The sequence below is a fragment of the Arvicanthis niloticus genome, chromosome 13 (genome assembly GCF_011762505.2).
Source record: "Arvicanthis niloticus isolate mArvNil1 chromosome 13, mArvNil1.pat.X, whole genome shotgun sequence".
Classification (NCBI taxonomy): domain Eukaryota; kingdom Metazoa; phylum Chordata; class Mammalia; order Rodentia; family Muridae; genus Arvicanthis; species Arvicanthis niloticus.
The window spans coordinates 60,814,962-60,835,253 of record NC_047670.1 but is presented as its reverse complement, the minus strand read 5'-3'; the positions used below and the strand labels follow the sequence as shown (position 1 = coordinate 60,835,253).

Sequence of the window (20,292 nt, the reverse complement as noted above, 5' to 3'; positions counted from 1 at the left end):
CGGAGTTGTCAAAAACCTATCAGGGAGATCCCAGCTCCAGTCGGTCTCTGATGCAATCGGGGAAAAGCTGTGTGTTGTTCAGCTTCCCATCTTGGTCTCTCAGCTTTTGTCATTAAAACATATTGAGCTATCTACTAAAATATTTACAGATGAAGTGATAGCGCGCTCGCTGGCTGAGCTTCGCCCAACCCAGAGGGGGAGGAGCGAAAGCCAGCCTTGGCCTAGAATCCGCTCCTGGAGAGGCAGGCGCAAGTCAACAGGAGCCTCTGATGCTTTCTGCTTTTGCTTCCATGTATATTCAAAATCTTCCATAATTAATGGAAAAATAAAAACCCTGCCAGGAGAAGCCCACACACTATCAGTGGAAATGCCATAACTGCCTTAAGAGTTACCAAGGAGGGTGGTGGCGATCCACACCTTCAATCCCAGCACTTGGGAAGCAGAGGTGAGTGGATCTCTAAGTTCGAGGCCAGCCTGGTCTACAAAACCAGGACTACACGGAGAAATGTTGTCTTGAAAAGTCCCACCCCCTTCCCCGAAAAAGGTTATCAAGGAATAGGATGAGATACCTCTTTGGGTAGGTAACACAAAGAAAAGAATTGTTGTCATGTTCCTAGAATAGCCAAGTATGCACTTCAGACACTTTCCTTAATGATCTAGCACCCTTAGAGTCCCCCACCCCCTCACCCTCATGAGCTCTGGCTGGCTCAGTGCTGTGCACCTTCAAATTGCTCCAGTGGGGTGACTGCTCCAGCAGCCCTCCTATGTCCTGCTCCCAGCCTGGACCTGCTCCATGGATTCCCAGTGACGGGCTCTGGGCAAGCAGGACTGAAACTCTCTTCCTATAGTTGCTTCCCAGTAGTCTTGGCTTGTGCAGAGCATCAGCTCTGACAACACGCACTGGGGGCCGCAAGAATGGGCTTTGGAGCTAGCCAGATTGGCTTAAATCTCATTACTATTCTCGCTACATGGTAGGGCGACTCGGTCACCCGTGCCTCAGTTTACTCATCTGCAAGACCAGGAGGACGTGGAAGTTACGAGAAAGACCAAACATGAGATGCGACTGGGTTGAACCTGCAAAAGCTACTGTTCTGCCAAAAAACCACTTCCTCCTTACTCCAAAGGTCAAGATCTGGCCAGCAGGAGCCAGGAGTGGACGGCCCTCAAACAACTGGGTCCCAGGGTCCTCCCACCATCCCTCTGTATGTAACAGTACAAATAGTTTCAGATGCCTATGAGGAACTCTGAAAATTCTGAGTTAACTCTGCTTGATTTATGACAATCTTCCCAATTTTCATAGACCAGGTCACCCCTTTCCCAGACTCCAACTGCTTCCTCACCCCATCTGCAAAGCACAGGCCAGGACTGGGTTTTGTGAAGCAACAGGCAACAGACAGACAAGACACACATTCAGAGGGAAACGTCATGTGAGGGCATCAAAGTCTGAAGTCCAGGTCCACATCTTGGTCCAAACCTTTCCCTGCACACACCTCTGTTCATACCTACCCCCACGCATGCTTATGTTCACATGTGCCTGCCCCCATCCGCACCTGCCCCCACGCACACCTGTCCCATGTCCACACCATAGCATCTCCAGCTCACCCTGCCTCAGCTGTGGCCCATCCCCCCCCCCCCCCCAAGTACTTCCTCACACTCACGAAGGAAGTGCTTTTCCAGTAAGGCAATTTCCAGATGACCCTTGATCTCATTCAGCCGATCGAACTCCGTCCTGTTGAAGTCCTGCACGCCTGCCGCCATGATGAGGGTCCCTGGACCAGCCTGGAAAGAGAACACCAAGAGTTCAGAGGGCCACACAGAAGCAGCCTTGCCTGATCCCAGTTGGTTTTAGGAAGCCTCAGAGCCTTGGGGTGGCAGCTGCAAGACAGATCACAAGGGAAAATATATTATGATCAAAAAAATGGCCAGAGGATGCTCACAAGCATTTTCCTGAACATTTGAGACAAGGAAACATGAGCTCTACAACTGTGTACCAGCCTACCCACCCACCTCGCGATGTTAAACAGTATGGATCTTCTCAGACCTGACCTGAGGTCTTAAAAAAATAACACACACACAAATCAAAACCCTATGTGAGGCCTGGGGAGATTGACTGACACACAAGTATGAAGACCAGAGTTCGGATCCCCAGAGCTTTCACAAATGCTAGGTGGGCATGGTAGCCTACACTTGGAATCCCAGCCTCAGAGAGCAGAGGCAGGGAATCACTAGAGCAGACAGGCTGGCTAGCAAGACTCACTATCACTGAGCTCTGGGTTTGATTGAGAGATCCTGCCTCAGTGAATAAAGCAGAAGACTAAAGGAGGGTGATTCCGGACATCGACCTCGTGCCTCCATGTGCATACATGTGCACATGCACACACACATACACCTACACATGCAAACACACACGCACACAGACCCACTTAACAATGGAAAGGGAGGTTAGAACACTAAATAAAGTGTTAAACTTGGTTTCTATTGTTTTGTTTTTGAGACAGTCTCGTGATACAGTGCAGACCAGCCTCAAATTCACTATCCTCCTGCCTCAGCCTCTCGAGTACTGGGAAAACCGTGTGTATCATCATGCCCTGCTGGCATTAAGCCTCTTGATGATAGCAACACTGACTGTCGTACTACAGACAGAGGAAACCATGGGCCTGTCTGGCCAGGAAGTGACCCAGCCAGAACAGTTACCCTCCTAATGGAAGCCCAAGGGTATCTATCCCACAATGGAGTAGATCAGAGGGAAAGACAGCTTCTAAGGGTCTAAGGGCGATCTATGAGGAACCAAGATGAGCACAAGTCACACCAGATCCTTCCTGTTGGCTCTCCAGGGAGCAAAGTCTACCATTGTCCTGTCCTGGAGGTCAAGAACCATCCCTAGTCACAGCCCCCATAGCCATCATCATAGGCACTGGATACAGCTATGCATCCTGCCAACCACCCAGCTCCATCCAGCACTGCACAGCCTCCCAGGCCGGTGGGAATGCACGCGGTCATCCCCACAGCTGTACCCTGCTATTGACCTGGCAAAAAAAAGGGGGGCACACAAATGCCCTGCAAGCAAGCCACAGAGGGGACCTGGACACCTTGCCTGGGTCCCTCAACCTCTCCTAGGCAATAGGACATGTGTGTAGGCAAGTCAACTGGGTTAGCTCTGTTGATACGTGTACCTTTCAGGAGACATAGCCTAGGACGAAGGGGCTGGAAGACAGAAGGCTCTGCACAAAGCCTTCCAGTCCATGGATACCCTGTCTGCGACACCTGGCCTGCACTTCCAGCCATGTTTACCACAGGTTTACAGGGACATGGACAGGTCCCCTGGTACAGACAGTGGCATGTGAAAACTAAGGAGCCCTAGGGTGTCACTCCCCAGCTCAAGGCTGACAGATGAAATCCAGCTAAGAGGCACCTGTTCTAGAAGAGCTAGGAGTTCACGAGTATCCCAGCGCTCCAAAAACCCTGTCTAGGACAAAAACAAAACAAAAAACAAAACAAAAAAAAAAACAAAAACAAAACAAAAAAAAACTCCCCAAGAGGATATGCATCCCTGCCTGTGTTCCAGGTCACATTGCAGTGGATCCCAAGAAAGCTCACAATCAGGTGGGAAGACCCAGATGACCTCCAGCCCAGAACCACCAGGCAGACATCTGTCCATAGGTGGCTCAGATCTAGCCAGCCCCGAAACTAAACATACTGAGCCAGGAGAGAGCTACTGAGTCTGTACTGGCCTGTGTGCAGGACTCCATATATACAGGCTATCAAACCAGCAGGCAAACTCCAACATGGCTGCCTGTCTCCACCCTTTCTCAATTCAACTAGCCCCTGAAACGTTAAAGGTGGCTGGATAATCAGATGCCTGGAGTGGTTGTTTGTGAAGGGACCACGGGAATCATGCAATCGCAGATGCAAACTTCAGGACACACGTAACCAGCTGGCTCATCTCTAACCCAGCTCTGGGCTGTGGTGTCTGCCATCCCGGTCAGCATCTAACTCCTAACTTGGCCCTGTTATTATTATTATTACCTCCTATTGCTTCACTACCTGAACAGGTAAGCATACTACATTTCCCCAGGCAGCTCTATTCAGGCTGGTCCTAGCATGTGCACCCCTATTTCTTTGTCTCCAACTCCTCTTCTCTGGCCCTCTTGTCTAGGCACCTTCTAAAAGCTCTACTCATTCTCCCAGTGTCTGAGTCACGCCTAGCCTCCCTGCCCCGGGCACACTCAGGCAAGGCCTATCTTAAGAACGAGGTCATCAATGTTGAATTGAAATGGGATCCAGAAGCCCAGGAGCTCTGCAGCCTTGTTCCTGCTTCATCTCCAAGAAATACCCTACACTCTGACTGCCATCTGGGCTAGCCTACAATATAAGGAGGTTTGTTAAACATTTCACTTGCTCTGCTCACAGGCACCAGCAGGCTTACAGTAGGAGTATTATGTTGAGTCTGAGGCCCCATTTGTCAAGGGACTGACCACCCTACGGCAGGAGTCTTAGGTGAGTCAGGCCACAGGAATGGGTACAGTCCATTCAGGATAACTGAAGCCCTGCCCTGGAGGTGACCGGCTGTTAGGTAACTGTGACAGTTACACAGCAGAGAAGACCCCATGAGCAAGAAGCAAGCTCTACCTAGCACAGAAACATGCTAAGGGCTCACCTCTCTACTCCACTCTCAAGTTTTGCCCTCCCTACAACCAGTTCCTCCCGGGATTTTTTCATGAGATGATAGAGGGAAGAGGGACCCTGGGAGTCCTGAGAAAACAGTGGACTTGACCTATATCACCTGGGAGATCTGGTTTGGAGTAAGGACGCTAACCCTGGGAGAAGACAGTGAACAGCCATAAGCCCCAAGCAGCCAGCTCTGGGGTGAGAGTGACCTTCCTCTGCTGGAGCTGTCACTTAGCTCCACACAGTCCCCACATAGCCTCGCTGTAGAGGCTGAAGAAGAAAGTAAGAGACTGTCAGTTGTTAGTGGGAACAAAGCGAGGATGTGTACCCATGTCTCCGCATCCTAAGCACCTGCTCTGACCACTGGGGGATGCCTTAGAGCGGGGTCCTAAGACAAACTGCTCTAGACAAAAATTCATTCCCATGGCAGAAGGGACGTGGGGAGAACTAAAGGTTTGTTTTTGTTTTTCAAATCAAAAGATAGCCACCTATCAAGTGCCAGGCATGACACAGTCACCCTGGCACTACTTATGTCCTGTTCATGTGTTCTGGTCTCTCTAGTAGCAAGGTCAAGCTTCAGATCCCTGGCTGGGATTATGATGGGACCACAGGATCCTGGAGCCTATGGGTAATGCCAGTTTTCAAAGCAGCCCAGGAGACCAACCAGATTCAACGATGTCACTCTTCTCAGCCTGTGAGGCCAAGAAGGGTGAACCCCAAGTGATGGGATAGGAAGGAAGCTTGGAGAAGAAACAGTACCTCCCAGCCTGTAAGCCAACCTTCCCAGAAGAGGGCAGAGTAGCCATACAACAGGCAAGCTGAGGGTATGGTGCAGAAGGGAAGGCAGAGGGGGCCAGAGAAAGGCCGGTCAATCTGATGGGTTAGCAAGCTCCTGCCAAAACCAGCCAGTTCCTCCCTGGAGGACCAGCTGCACCTGAATGCATTCATTTACAACCCTGAATGGGTATCCTAACACCTGGCCATCAATTCTGGGGCCTTGGGGCAGAAGTGGTCACAGCTCAGGGGAGTCCCCTGACTCTATAGCAGCACTGAAGGTAGGCCCTAAGAGACTTCGTCAAGTGATCAAGGTCTCTAACAGGGTGGCAAGGCCCCAGGGCACTGTGCTTAAGTTCTGATCGGAATCTTTCTGTAAGCTTCATGGGTCTTGGCTGGCTCTTTCTCAGACTCAGAAGGAATAACTGTGACCTGGGAGCCAGGAGCCTAGACACAGACTGAGGCTGGAAAGAAACCACTGTAAATTTACATAATGCAGTGAGTGTAGAGATGACTGTCTCTCTCATGATAAAAGGCGGGTAAGCTGAGCTGTCTCTTTTGCCTGAGTTAGCTGACACAGGAGTTGGAGGAAACCCTAGGCAGTGGCACAGGAGCACCGGCCTTTAGGCCAGCCGTGGGGATAAGTACTTTGCCTGGAGGAGGGCAGCTCTCCGCAGCCTCTGGAGGCTCCAGCACTTTCCTGTGACTCACAGACCCTGCAATACTTCAAGCTGGAGGACACCAGTGTCCCTCAGTGGGGAGGTCACTGAAAGCAGAAACATATTCCAAACTGGGAGCCTGAATGCCTGCCAAGGGAAGCTGCTCAAAGCTCTCAAGTGGCTCCACAGAGCACTGGCTAATGTGGCATCTGTGCCACCCAGACCACGGGAATCCACATACCCCCACACATGGGAGTGAAAAATGGCCTCACTGCCCGAGGAAAACAGCATAGCAGTTCCCTTGGAAACACAGGGCCTCCACGTGACCCAGTGACTCCAGATGCAAACAGATGTTTGGGAGAAACTATATTCCCGGTTGTCCTGTTGTTTGTCAGAGCCCCAAACTGGAAACAAACCTAGTGTCTACTGGTTTGTACGTGGATAAACAAACATGGTCCATCCAAATCTATCTATCTTGTTTTATTTATTTATTTTAGGATTGTCGCTGTTTTGTTTTGGAGACAGAGTCTTGTTATATAGGCACGGCTGGCCCAGTACTTGCTATATATCCTAAGCTGGCCTTGTGATAACCTTGCTTTTAGCCTCCTGAGTGCTAGAATTAGACATATCCTGACATTCCAGAAAATCAGGCACATAGATACACTTGGGAGAACATAGGGCCTTGCACACGCTAGGTAACCTCTCCATCACTGATCTATACCCTCAGCCCAAACTACAGGTCATTATTAAGTCACAAAAAGGAAAAATGCCAGACATCAGAGGCTACACCTGTGCCAGTTGTTTTACAGGAAAATGTACAGGACAGGCAATGCCAGGCCAGTGAAGTGGCTCATCGGGTAAAGACACTTGCAGCCAAGCCAGACAGCCTGAGTTTGAACCCTAGGACCTATACAGTAGAAGGAGAGAATCAACTCCCACAAGTTGTACTTGGGCCTCTATTGACATGTCATGATGAATACAGAGGATGGATGGATGGATGGATGGATGGATAGATAAATGATAGATGATAGATAGATGATAGATGAATGGGTAGATAAATGATGGGTGGATAAATGATAAATGGATGGATAGATGATAGATGGATAGATGAATGCATGGATGGATAGATACAGATGGATAGATGAATGGATGGATAGACAGACAGACAGACAGACAGACAGACAGACAGACAGAAGCTGTTCTTGAACTCACAGAGATACCTGCCTTTGCCTTCCCATGTGCTGAGACTAAAGGCATGCACCACCATGCCTGGAATAAAATTAAGAATACGAAATGCCACAGAGACAGCAGGCCAGCGGTGGGCAGGGTAGGAGCTGGGGAATCACCAGTGACCACTAAACCATGCACAGTCCCTCTTGGTCTGCACAACAGAAAACATAACACTGGTGACCACTGAATCTGACTGACACAATGGCCCCTGTGATGCCGTGAGGATGCTGCTATCAGCCTGGCATCAAACCAGCAAACCACTGAGGTTTCCATGCTGCTGCCTGGGCTCCCAGGAGGCTACACAAAGCAAAAGGCCACCTCACCCCCAAGGAGGAACGGTACAGCTGTGGGAAAATATTTACTATTATGCACCCTGACCTGGAGTCCCTGGGGAGAGACCCCAGAGCAGGGTCTACACAAAACACAACCAAGTCTCTACAGAGGACCTGGCCTGGGAGGAAGCCTCTGAGTCGCTAGTTCATGGGTACTGACTCCTACCTGCATGGTAACAATGGGTCAACTAGTATTACCTCACTTAAGGTTCAAATCAGGACAAACACCAACATGACCCCTTTTTAAACTGTGGGTATTGGGGGAGGGGGTGGTTAAGGGCAAACAGCATCACCTAGTCCCTCTTCAACCAGTAACCTGGGACTCTACACAGTGATCTGAGCTAGGACCTGTTTTTCCTTCAAGGCTGAACTCCTGACAGAGATTCCCCATGATTCCTGGCACCCAGGTCCCCCTGGTGCAGTTTCCCCACAGGGCTCCTAATGTCAGAAGGTACAAGAGCCCAGGTCCCAGGTCTGACCTTGCTGAGATCTCTGCAGCAGCTGCTCTTAGCTGCAGCTCAAGAAGTGAAGCCCACCTCCCAAATCAACATATCCCCCAGGACCTTCCCGCCTCACAGGGAATCTCCTGCACATCAGAGGTGGTCCATCTAACTCGCACCATGCTCTGGCGTGTTCAGTCTTGCTCGACATTCTCCAAGCTAGTCACCCTAAAACAACCCAGCATCAGCACTGACCCTCCCTCCTAGACTCCCCAAAATCCAGATGTTCCGCCTCCAGCTAAGAGCTTCACACCCCGAGGTTTCCTCTCCCATTTCTCCAGAGCCAGCCCAGCACATGCACCTTCTGGGCTAACTCCTTTCTGCCTAAGACCAACTCACCCACTATGGCACCCTGGCGACTACAACACACACCAGGGACAGACCTTCTCTGTGATATCAAGACAAGCAAAATAGGATATGAAAATTTTAAGGGCACAAGCTTACCGGCCCTCTCCAGTCACCAGGTGCCGTGTCCCAGCTCTAGACCAATGTCGCCCAAAGTAGCCACAAGAACCTGTCCTAGCATAATATGTCACTTCCTACCTAAACCCTATCATCAACCAATACCCAAGCCCGTATCTGCCATGAGGGTCCCCAACCACGCATGTGGTCATGGGCTGAGGCCACAAACTCAAAACCTCTGGCAACCCCACACCTAGCTATGTCACCAGCAGGAGGTCCAGGGCTGGCCAGACATCCCAGGGTGGTAGGTCACATGGGATAAAAGCACCTATGGTCTATACTACAGGAAACTCTTTCAAACCAGATTCTAGCTAGACCCTGCAGCTGCTAAGTGGCCAAGTGAGGCTATGACCTGGGATGGCTATCCCTGCAGACCCATATGTTGTAGGATAGTCGATTCCACTGTGAACCCTAAGATTGTGTTATTTACTGAAAAATCCTATTTCTAGTTGTGGTGTGGTTCAGCCCTTAGCACACACCTTTAATCTCTCTGGCTGGAATACAGACACACCCTTAGTACACACCTTGGCTCCCAAACAATGAAGGGAAAGTTAGTTTGAAAAAGGAAGCACCCATGTTCAAAAGTGATGCCCAATTGAGTGACAGAGAAAGTGACGTGACGAATCAGAGAAAGATTTGACAGAATGGGATATGCCCAATTCTTATGAGGAAAGAGAGACTACTTAAGAGAGAGCAGCGCAGAGAAAGAGAAAGGCTGTTTTACCAGGACAGTTGTACAGAGGTTGCAAAGAGGGAACAAGCTAGACAGACATGAAAGCAGAAGAGCCAGAGAAGGAGAAGGAGCCAGAAGATTAGAACCATATTGCCAAAGTTAGTATGAGGCCAAGCAGAGAAATTCAGCCAGAGACCAAGAGAAAAGCCATATTGAATCAGTCAGCGTGGAGAGGATTTTTGAACCAGAACAGCTGACTTGAACCAGCCAGCCAGAGTTCAGCAAGAGTTAGAAAGGGCGAGCTTATTCGGTAGTAAGTCTCAGAGGCTGAAAACATTCTAGGCCTGGATTAGACTATATTATATTGAAGCTAGAAGCTTCCAGGACTAGGCCTAGGTTAGCAGACAGAGGCAGTAAGCCTCAGAGATAAACAATTACTACAGGAGAGTAAAAGTCACTTTTACACTCATATACCACCCTCTTCTCCATACACTGCCTCATGTTACCTCAGACATGTACACAGGTAGGTAGGCTCAGGTCTACTCCAATTCTACCACACAATCCTGGCTAGACACAGAGATGGGCAGGCAGAGTGACAGCCAAGACAAACCATGCTTCAACCTCTGAGTAGGTAGGTTCTTTTGGCCACTGAACCCAGAACCTCATATCTTCTGTGTGTGTGTGTGTGTGTGTGTGTGTGTGTGTGTGTGTGTGTGTGTGTGTGTCTGTAGGCACACACATGTACATGTATATGTGTATATGTATGCATGCATGTGTGAGTGTATGTGTGTATATGTATATGGGCATGCAATTGTATGTGTGTATGTGTATATTTGTGTGTTCGTGCATGTATGCATGTATATGCATATATGTGTATGTGTATATGTATGTTTATGGGTATGTGTGAGTATGTGTGTGTGTGTGTGTGTGTGTGTGTGAATTCTTGTCCCTGAGATGTTCAACCCAAAGGTTCTCATCTTGCCCAGACCCATGGCTTCCACACCTCCACCCCAGCACTCGACAAGATACCATTTTTCTGTCAAGTCTGTATTACTCTGTATTGTCACCTGCAAAACAGGACACACCAAGCTAAAAAGCATGACCCACCCCCTAGACCAACAGACTAGCCATTGACTTTAAACTCTGGGAACAGCACAGCCAAACACACCAGGAGGCTGGATAGGAAAGCAAGTGGCCCCACCCACCTGGCTAGGCAGCATAGGGCACACAGCCAGGCTCTTAGAAGGCAGCACTAGTAAATTATTAATCTTGCCAGGAGCAGTACACAGTCACCATCCTATTATGAAGCATTAATAATACAAGAGCTAAGAGAAGGCCAGTGATCGCAGTCACATCTGGAAAGATTACCAGGCTCGGGGGCTGAGAGAGGAAAACCAATGGCCATCAAGTACACTCAAGGATGCTGGGGTGCCAGGGACAGAGACTGAGTAGATGTGCACACCACAGCCAGCCTGAGACTCAAGAGGCCTGTCCAGAGGAAAGTCTGAAAGGTACTTACTTACCCAGCTCTATTCTGCACTCCCCTGCGTCACACACCCATGAAACACAAGCTTTGGAGGGCAGGGGTCCTTGGTTTGCTCACACCAAAGCCTTGCCCTGGCTAGGGTTCTCCAGAGATATTTGATGCCTGGACAGACAGCTCCTTGCCACTGGCCACTGTGTGGGTTAATGAGGGCTCACCCAGTGGCTGGGTCAGTGACATACATCCTGGCACGGGCAGACAAGCTGGGTGCCAGTAGCTTTCAGACCAGCCACACCCTACCCCATCACTACCCCAACACTGGGGGGAGGGAAGGGGCAGCCAGGCTACAACATTGTATTTATATGACAAGTTTCCCAAACACCCAGAAAAAAATAAAGCTTCTAGACAAAGCTTTGTACAAAAGTCCCACCTAGACAAGGGCCTGTTTCAGTGGACTCTGTGCGTTGTGGTGGACGGACAGGCAACAGGAGACAGAATTGGGCTTCTGCGCATGTCTAAACAGTCTGGTCAGGCATGAATCTTCCCATGTGCATACTCAGCTTGACCACCTATGAACTGGGTCTAATACGCCTCCCACTGCCCCCACTGCAATGTTCCCATTGAGAGATGTCAAAGACTCAGGGCCTGGCATACTCACAGGGTCCCTGAGCTCCTCACTGTCCCGGGGCGAGGGCCGTGGCGTCTTCAAGGGGATCTCGTCTCCACACTCGGTGTCCGAGGCATTTGGGGACTCGGCTAGATCAAGGAAGTCCTCTCTCTTGTGGCCTCTGAACCTGATTCTATCCAGCCTCCTGAGCATGTTCAGCACGGCACTCCTCGGCCTCACCTGGACATGACGGGGGGGATCCCTGTAAGAGAATGGAGCACATCACTAGCTGCTTGCCGTCTCTGCCCCCGCCATGTTTGGTTCCAGCTCTACATTGAGGCTGACAAGTAAGCACTTAGCTCGACAATGAATGGCCAGATCTGACCAGACCGGACATCACCCAACCATGGACAACCTGGCCAGCTGCTGAGGTTCCTTCTGTGCAAAGTCCTAACAGCAGAAGGAAGCCCCAAGTTCTCAAGGGCAAAGGACCTTGATATAGATGGTGTTGCACGGGTCACCACACGGTAACAGATTTAAGGGTATGGGATAACTAGAGCTGAGAAAGAAAAGATTGACTGCTCTCTAAAATGCTCAGAGTTAAGACTGGAGACCAGTCTTACTGCAGCACTGCATACTGCCTGTAACAGGACCAAGGCTGGGCCTCAGCATCACTCCTGTCTCTATAGATTCCCTGCAGGCTCACTGGGACCTGTGGAAAAATGGGTAGGAACTGACTCCATCATTCTTTTGTCTGCCCAACTTTTCCCCTTCACCTTCAAACACCAGCTTGGCCTTGGAGGCCCAGCTCCTAAAACAGAGTCCTGCCAGAAATGGACTCAGAAGTTGGGCAAAGGCCCCGTCCCATGTCCCACTATACACTGTATGTTGCGTGCAAAGCCCGTGTAAATTAACAGACAATATGTACCAAATGACAGGCACCCTGGAGGCTTGTTCTCCACCTCTCTATCCTAACTGGATCAGGAGAGCCATGGCAACCCTCAAAATCCAGCCCTGCAGGGGGAAGGGCTGTTTTCTCACTGTGTCCAGCTGGCCTCGTTCCCAGGTCCACAGTGGGGCTGCCTAGGCAGGGAAGGCCCAGCTCCTATCCTACAGCTCCAGGTCTAAGGCTATACAGATCAGGACCCACAGGCTGCCCTTCTCACAGATCCTGCCCTGACATCTTTAAGAGCTGCAGAGCCCCAGGGTGCATCACAGTGATGTTCATGGGTTCCAGCCTGCTCTGCCGCTCACTGCCTCTCCGAGATGAGACTTTTATCTCTGAAACAAAAATGACCCCAACCAGGCCAAAGTATTCTGGGAATTCAAGATGACACATGCTGAGGGCCTGACCCCAGGCCTGGGCTTAGGCCCAGTCAGCCACAGGATTGTTTTCACGCAAGGAAAACTGGGGGAGTGAACTGGACCGGACTCTGTGCAGCAAGGCGGGAAGAGCTTCCTGTTTGGTGCAGGAGCACGGAAGCCCTCGGTGGACAGATAAATCACAGCCTGGACAGAGTCTTGCGACAGACAGGCCTGCCTGTCCCCAAGGCTCCTTCCTGCTCTCCTTGACATCAAGGCCCTCGGCAAGACTCACTAAAAATGGAACCCATAAGTACTCTTAGAAAAATGGCTCTGAGGGTCAAGAGGGAATAGATCAGTTGTTTAAACACTTGCCTAGCATGGACACGACCTTGGGTTCAATCCCCAGGACTATGGTGATATATGCCTGTCATCCTGGCACTTGGGAGATGGAGACAGAAGGGTCAGAAGTTCAAAGTCAACCTCTGCTACACAGTAAGTTCCAAGCTAGCCTGGACTACGTGAAATCCTGTCAGGAAAGAAAGGAAAGCAAACTTTAAGAAGCAGAGGGTTGGGGGGAGTAGGGGGAAAAAAAGGAAGGAAAGACAAAGAACTTACTCATTCTAACCGCAGAGCAATGGAGGCGGGCAGCCTATCAGCAGGGCCAAAGTGCGAGCACACACCAAGGGAAATGGAAGCTAGCCTACGCCCAGCCCTAGGCAGTGTGGTGGATGGGGCAAGCAGTCACTCAGGGTGGGAGCAAATGCTAGCCACTAGGAAACTTACCACATGCAGGAACTACGAATTTCAGGGGGACCAAAGGGACATTAAACTTAAAAGCATACACAATAAAACACCAGAGAGGGGATATCAGCCGGAGAGATGGCTCTCTGTAGTTAAGAACACCAACTGCTCCTCTAGGGGACCAGTTCCCAGAGTACACATCGGGGCTCACCACCATCCAAACTCCAGGTTCAGGGATTGGGTGCCTCCTTCTGATCTCTGCAGGCATCAGGCATGCCTGTGGTGCACACAAGTCCACGCAGGCAAAGCATGCTTAATAGACATAATATAAAGTACATAAGTCTAAAAGAAATGTTTAAAGAGATTGAAAGATACATTCACAAAGTTAAAAAAAAAAAAGGACAGAGACTACTGGACAAATGTAAAAATTAAAACAAAAAAAGAAAAAGTGCACACGTGTTTGAAAGTTTAAGCATACACAATGAAGTTGAAAGACACCACAGCCAACGTGAAAGAGCAGTTCACATTTCCCAGGACTGTATATAAATGAGAGCCAGAGGCAGTGCACGGGGGATGGCAGGGAGCAGTGACGAGACCACGTCCTAGCTCACTCAAAAACTGGCCATGATGCCAAGCAGAAAACCAACGCACACTAACCCTGCAGGTGCTTCCGTATCATAGAACACTGATATCTGCAGAGCCAGTGGGCCATCCTCACTGTGTGTCACCCTTACCCACTACCAGCCCCATACAGGGTGGAGACAATGGTATGAGGTAAGTGGCCTCATAACAGGACACCAGCTGCAAAACACCATAGCCCTGCGGTCACTGCAAGTAGGTATGAAAAAAGACACAACCCCATCAGGGCTCTGGCTTAGAGTGGCTCCAGCAAGCCTCTCTCCAAATGCGCCACGGTGCTTTTCTATGGCTTTGTCCCAGCGATTTATTTACTATGGTAAGATGCACACACACCAGAGAATGTACTAAGTAAAGCACTTCTCAGGGTGCATTCGGTGGCGCTAACTATATTCATCCGTCGTAGGATGCACTGTCTTGTAAAACTGCAACCACCTTCCCTTGCTGAACACAAGTCCCTTTCCTTCTTCATCCTGCCTCTGGGGACTTCAGCGCCTATGGCTTTAATTTAGAAAACTAAGATCAGGGGGTAGGGGAGAGGACACAGAGGGTAAGTGGGGCTTGTTATACAGCATGAGGACCTGAGTTCAAATCCCTAGCACCCATGTAGAAAGATGAGCTTAGCCACACACACACCTGTCACCCTGATGCTGTGGGGGCCGGAGACAGAAGGGGCCCTGGGGCTCGGGTGGGCTGCCAGTCTAGGTCGAGTTTTAGTGACAAACCTTGTCTTGAGGGAATACAGTGGTGTGACAGAGGAAGACATCTGATGTCCTCATCTATCTTCTGCTGGGCCTCCAGGCTAAAAGTCAGAGCATCGCCCACCAAGCCAACATTGTGCTCAAGCGTTGCCTGCTGCCCTGACTGCAGCTGCTATATATCCTCCACAGGCTCCTCCAGCTCTCCCCGTGTCCAACTGACCACTGTCCCCAGGCTACGGAAAGAAGTGCAGCCTGTAGCCTGGCTGCTCTCCCCACAACAGGTCCTTCACATGCATTCACAGGAGCCTTGTACACCCCAGCACCCTGCCCTACCCCACCCCCGCCAGAACTCTCTGTGGCTACCACACATCTTTTCCCCTTATCCTGTCAAGGTCTTGTAGTGGCCCTTCCTGAGATGGGACAATTCCTTTGCTGGGTCCCTTACTGCCACTAGATCCTCATGTGGGCGCTCGGCTCCAACTCAGACTTCTCCCTGGGCTATACCAGACTCTGTCTTGACTAACTAACATGGAGGGGAATGTGTTTTTCTCTCCAGATCAAGACAGCTCCATACGAGCAGTTGCTACCTGGAACTCAGTGCCCTACAGTAAGCCACAGACTCCCTCAAGGCAGTGACAGACACGCAGACAGAGTGCAACCCACCATACCATCAGCTGTGCTGTTGGCTGGACCATCACTGCACCTTTGTCTGGAAGGAGGCATGCTTAAACACACCCCCAGCTACAACTGGTCAGGGGCATAGTTCAAGGATACAGTGACTGCCAGCCTCAGAGCTGGTGTTGTCACCAAAGGCTCCAAGTGGATGGTGCTTGCTGCCCAGGTTTTGATGATCCGGGATCTGCAGGTCCTAGCAGGGCGGGACAGTAGGTGCGCTCTGCTCTTTAGGCTCCTCCAGCTCAGGTGGCGCGCTGCCAGTCTCTCAGCCCCTCTCTGCAAATGTGCCCTGGAATGCCAGGGCACACCGCACTGGAAAGCCGTTGAATGGCTTTCAGACACACAAAGGAGGCAGTGTGTGAGAGCCTGGGACTGGGGAACCACAAAGGGCTTTATTTCCCTTTCCAAGTCCAAGACTAAAAAAATAAAAAAATAAAAGCGGCTGCCAGCCTTAGCACTTGGCCTGGGAATAGCACTGGCTCACCTTCCCGCAGCAGAAAACTCCTCTCTGAATTCAAAGTTGGACTTAGGATACACCAGTCTGTAAGCCCATGACCCACAAATGGAGGCACGGCTGCACTCTTCAGTCCTCCTTATCGGATAGCTCTCCCACAGATTCCCAGATATAAACCACATCCTCTTTCCCATTGGACGCTAACCCTTGCTCCTGCATAACAATCCCAGGGGTCCCCCGCTGCCAAGCAAAACTGAGCTGCCTGGCCCTTGGCCAAATCTGTCTTCTTGGGAAGGCGGGCCCCTAAGCCTCGAGGACGTGAAGGGGGTTAGACTTCCCATGGTCAGGCGCCCGCATCAGATGATGTTGTGAAACACTGGCGGAACCGCCATTACCATCTTCAGCAGAGTGGCTGAGACTATTTGCAAGAGATCCTTGCTCACCTTCCTTCACAGAAGAGAGTGGAGAGGGTCACTAGAGCCTCCTTTCGGATTCTAGTAACTCCCTCCCTGCACACATCTCTAGCTGTAAGTAATTCCACCCAAGCAGCACGAGATCCTGTGGTCTGTGACAGCGTATACAAAGTAAGAGAGCTTAACTGAAAGGAGGACTCCTCTTATGGAGAAACTGTCATAATTCTACGCTGGGTTCAATTCCTAACACTCACATGGCGGCTCACAGCTACCTGTAACTCCACTCCTGGGAGGATCTAACACCCTCTTCTGGCTTCTAGAGGGACTGCGTGGACACGGTGCTAGGACATACATGCACTCATACAAATAAAATTAAAACAAACAAACAAACAAACAAACAAGAAAGCAACGATTAGAGACGAAGCACATAATACCTCTGCTTGTATTCAAGCTTCCAGCTCATGGATACTTTTTGGTGACATGTCCCCTTGGAGGTTACCCACGTGCCCTTGCAGGCAGTGCCCCTCCCCCACACTCTCCGAGTTAAGACCAATAAACTCATTGGTTCACCAGACTGGACTTTGGTGGAATTGTTATTTTGATGTGTCGTTGGTGGCCTGTCTGCGGTGAGTAGATATTTGACTATGCCTCTCTAAGAAAATGCCATGCAGCAGCCGGAAGGGAGGGGTTGGAGCAACAGTGGATTCCGAGGCTTTGCATGGTGAATGGGGTGAAGAGCAGTAGGAGAGACAGGTTCTAATCCATATTCCAGCCCTACCTACACATTGCTGACTGCCCCTGCAGTGACAGACACAAGCACCCCAACACACACACAAAACTATAAGCCAACCCATCTCCCTAGACCAATATGCATCCCCAAGGCCTATGGTATCACCCAACATCCTGTCCGTACGCTCCCGTCTGACCCTGGCCAACGTCATTCTGGCACCACGTCTGGGATGCTGACTTAGACCTGATGGTGTCCAGGTCTGCCCAAGCTCTAGGTGCATCTGGGGGCCACCTCCTGCACCCTAGGTCCACATCATGGTCCTGTAACCTGGGCAACTGATGGGAATCCAAGTGTACCTGACTTGGGGGCCCTGAATGTTAAGCTGGCCCTGAATGTTGTAGGAGATGTGTCACTGTGGGCAGGCATTGAGATTTCAAAAGCCCACACCGTACGGGCATGGTGGTGCATGCCTTTTTTCCCAGCACTTGCAATCACTGTGAGTTTGAAGTCAGCCTGGTTTACATAATGAGTTCCAGGACAGATAGAGCTATACAATGAGACCCTGTCTAAAAACAACAACAACCCAAAACAAACAAACCCCACCCCACACACATACACCATTCAGTTAGCTCTCTCTACCAAGATGTATGCCCTAGCTCCAGCTTCAAGACCTGCGGGCTGCCATGTTCCCTGCCATGACGGCCATGGACTATCCCTCTGAAACCAGGAGCTCCAAATTCAATGTTTTCTTTCATGAGTTGCTTTAACCATGGTGTTTGTCACAGAAAATGAAAAGTAGCTAAGACAGCTTATGCTGTTTCTTGAGGATCTGAGATGAATACTACCATCCTGTGCCTCCAGTACCAATTTAGGGACAGGGCCACATCTGCAAATACCCTAGTGATGGGGAAACAGAAGCCAGAGCCCATCACCTTCCACTAGATTGGCCCCATCCATGTGGTGTGGTACTAGGGACAGCCTGAAGCCTGCAACTTTGGATGTGTGATTTCAGTCACATAACTTCTCCATGCCCTGGGTTCTTCTGCTAAAAGATATAGCAAGTCCCTAAATCACAGGGCCATAGAGGATGACCTGAAATGGCACCTGAAGGACCCAGCACCAGGTCTGACCAACAGTAAGGACAGTAAATAGCAAAGACAAAGACCTACTTTCCAGAAGGAGACCAACAAGCATTCACATAGCCACTGGGCACGATGGTGGCCCTCCCATCTAGCAGGGGATGAAAGAGAGAGGAGGTGGTTCTGAGATGACTTTAAGACTGTCTCCAGGAGCTTCTGAGCAGCCTCAGTTGGGGGATACACAGACCAGGCATCAGGACAGGCATCTGGCACCCAAAGTACAAATATATTAGGGGGCAGGAAGCAGGGGGACACTTTAAGGGAGCAAAGCTTCTCCAGCCAGCCACTGGTCACCAAGCTCTTTGTCCCCACCTGCACAAAACTCTCTGCATTCTGTCACCGGGTCCCTCAGTAGCTCTGAAGTGAGTTCCTAGAGCCAACCAGTCCTGACTGCCTGGACTATATACAAACCCCACCCACATGAAGACCACCTCTAGGTGACCTGCCCTCTGTCCAGGCTCACTCCACAGAACCCCAGACAGAGGCACCAGGCAGTTAGAGCACACTTAGAGATCCCAGCACCTCCCCCAGAACCTCCTTCCTCCAACCTGTGGAGAACACAACCCTCATCGGCAATGTCAGCAAAGCAGCCACGGTTGGAATGTTGTTGACAAGCATAGTCACTCCAGGACTTCTGTCCTTAAGCCTGAAGGCCAGCATCTGTCTCTTGTTGGCCCGTTCCTTAATTGACAAGAAATGGAACAAGCTTCCCAATCATCCATCCTGGCCCCACCCACAACACACATCAGATCTCCCTTAGCTCCGAGCGGTTGCTACTGCTGACCCACTGATAGTTGAGGAAAATGAAGCTTGGGAAGGCAGGCAGGGGAAGAGGTAAGACAGCAGCAATATACGTTGATCCCAACACACTCCAGAGCTCCCAGCCCAGGCATCCTTCCCAGTATAATGCAGCCCGCAGGTCCCTATCTATGCCTTTAAGACTGGGTGGGAATTTAACAGAGTAGCTACACACAGCTTCATTTAAGAAAACAAAGCTTGGGGGGGGGGGCTGCATTTCAGCAGGTAACTGAGCAAAAACCTCTATTACATAAGTGACTACGCTCAGCAACAGGAAACCCACACAAGAATTCCTCGCTGGCAAAGCATTCTTTCCCCAACTACAGCCATCCCCAAAGCAGCCAGGGAGGATGGAACCAATGGGACACCTGCAAGGAGACGCCCTCTGCAGTTCCTGGATACAACCTGTCTCCCTGCCATGGCCCTGGCCCACATTCCAGAAAGCAGAATGTGGCACCATCCTTGATCTAAAAGCATGCAGCCCGCTGTGGGGACAGGGCTCCGCAGATGGTGCTGTGGGAAGTCCACTGGCCAGGTGGGATGGGGGCCATCTAGTCCCTGACCAACCGTCTGTCACAATGCCAACAGGCATGGTTGTGTGCCAATAAGCATTTACAAAACCAGACAGAAACAGGTAGCTATCTATATACACCTTCCGTCCTAGATCAACGCATCTACGAAGAGAAAGAATTCCCACAAGATCCCTGAGAGTTACTGACCCACTAAATGGTTGAACAGGCCAGCAAGAACCTCATCCCCACGACCAGCACTAGGGCTCCACTTTCGGAGGCCTGAGGAACACACAAATCCAGGCCACACAGAGATAGAGGAATCCAGTAAGATCTCACACACAGCGCTACTCACCCTCGCATCCCACCTGTGCTGGGTGCTGAGAGGCAAGAGAGCCTACAAGATCAGCAGCAGCCATAGATACAGGGAGGAAAGCCAGCTGTGAACAGTCACAGTGCCCAGTGGTTGGCCAGCGCTGTCCCTTATTCTCCCAACCAAGCACACAGTACAAAAGATGTCATAAAATCCAGATCAGCCCAAAACAGGACAGTCACTTGAGGGTTCAGTCAGAGGCAAGTCTACCTAGGATTGACTAGCACCTTCTCAGAGATCCAGCTGGCTCTTCTACTCATGATGGCAAGCATATGTTGGCCACCATCAATCAATGAGGCCCATGAGAACATTGGATCAAGTGCCACCACATGGAGACTCCAGGCCAAGTTCCCAGCCCCTGCCCCCCAAACGGGCTCTTCCATGTCCCCAGGGCTCACTACTTGGAAAACTGGATCCAATGGCTTGTGGG

General features: G+C 50.5%; 1 protein-coding gene across 2 annotated transcripts in view; it reads right to left on the bottom strand.

The window, feature by feature from the left end:
• Positions 1-20,292, bottom strand: part of Gramd4 (GRAM domain containing 4) — a 73,633-nt gene that overhangs the window by 30,966 nt on the left and 22,375 nt on the right. For both annotated transcript variants that reach the window (XM_034516890.2, XM_076911842.1), the window contains exons 2-3: positions 11,440-11,650; positions 1,659-1,779 (exon numbers count right to left, since the gene is read on the bottom strand). In XM_034516890.2, coding sequence (XP_034372781.1) covers positions 1,659-1,779; positions 11,440-11,650 — 332 coding nt within the window. The remainder of the gene's footprint in view (positions 1-1,658; positions 1,780-11,439; positions 11,651-20,292) is intronic.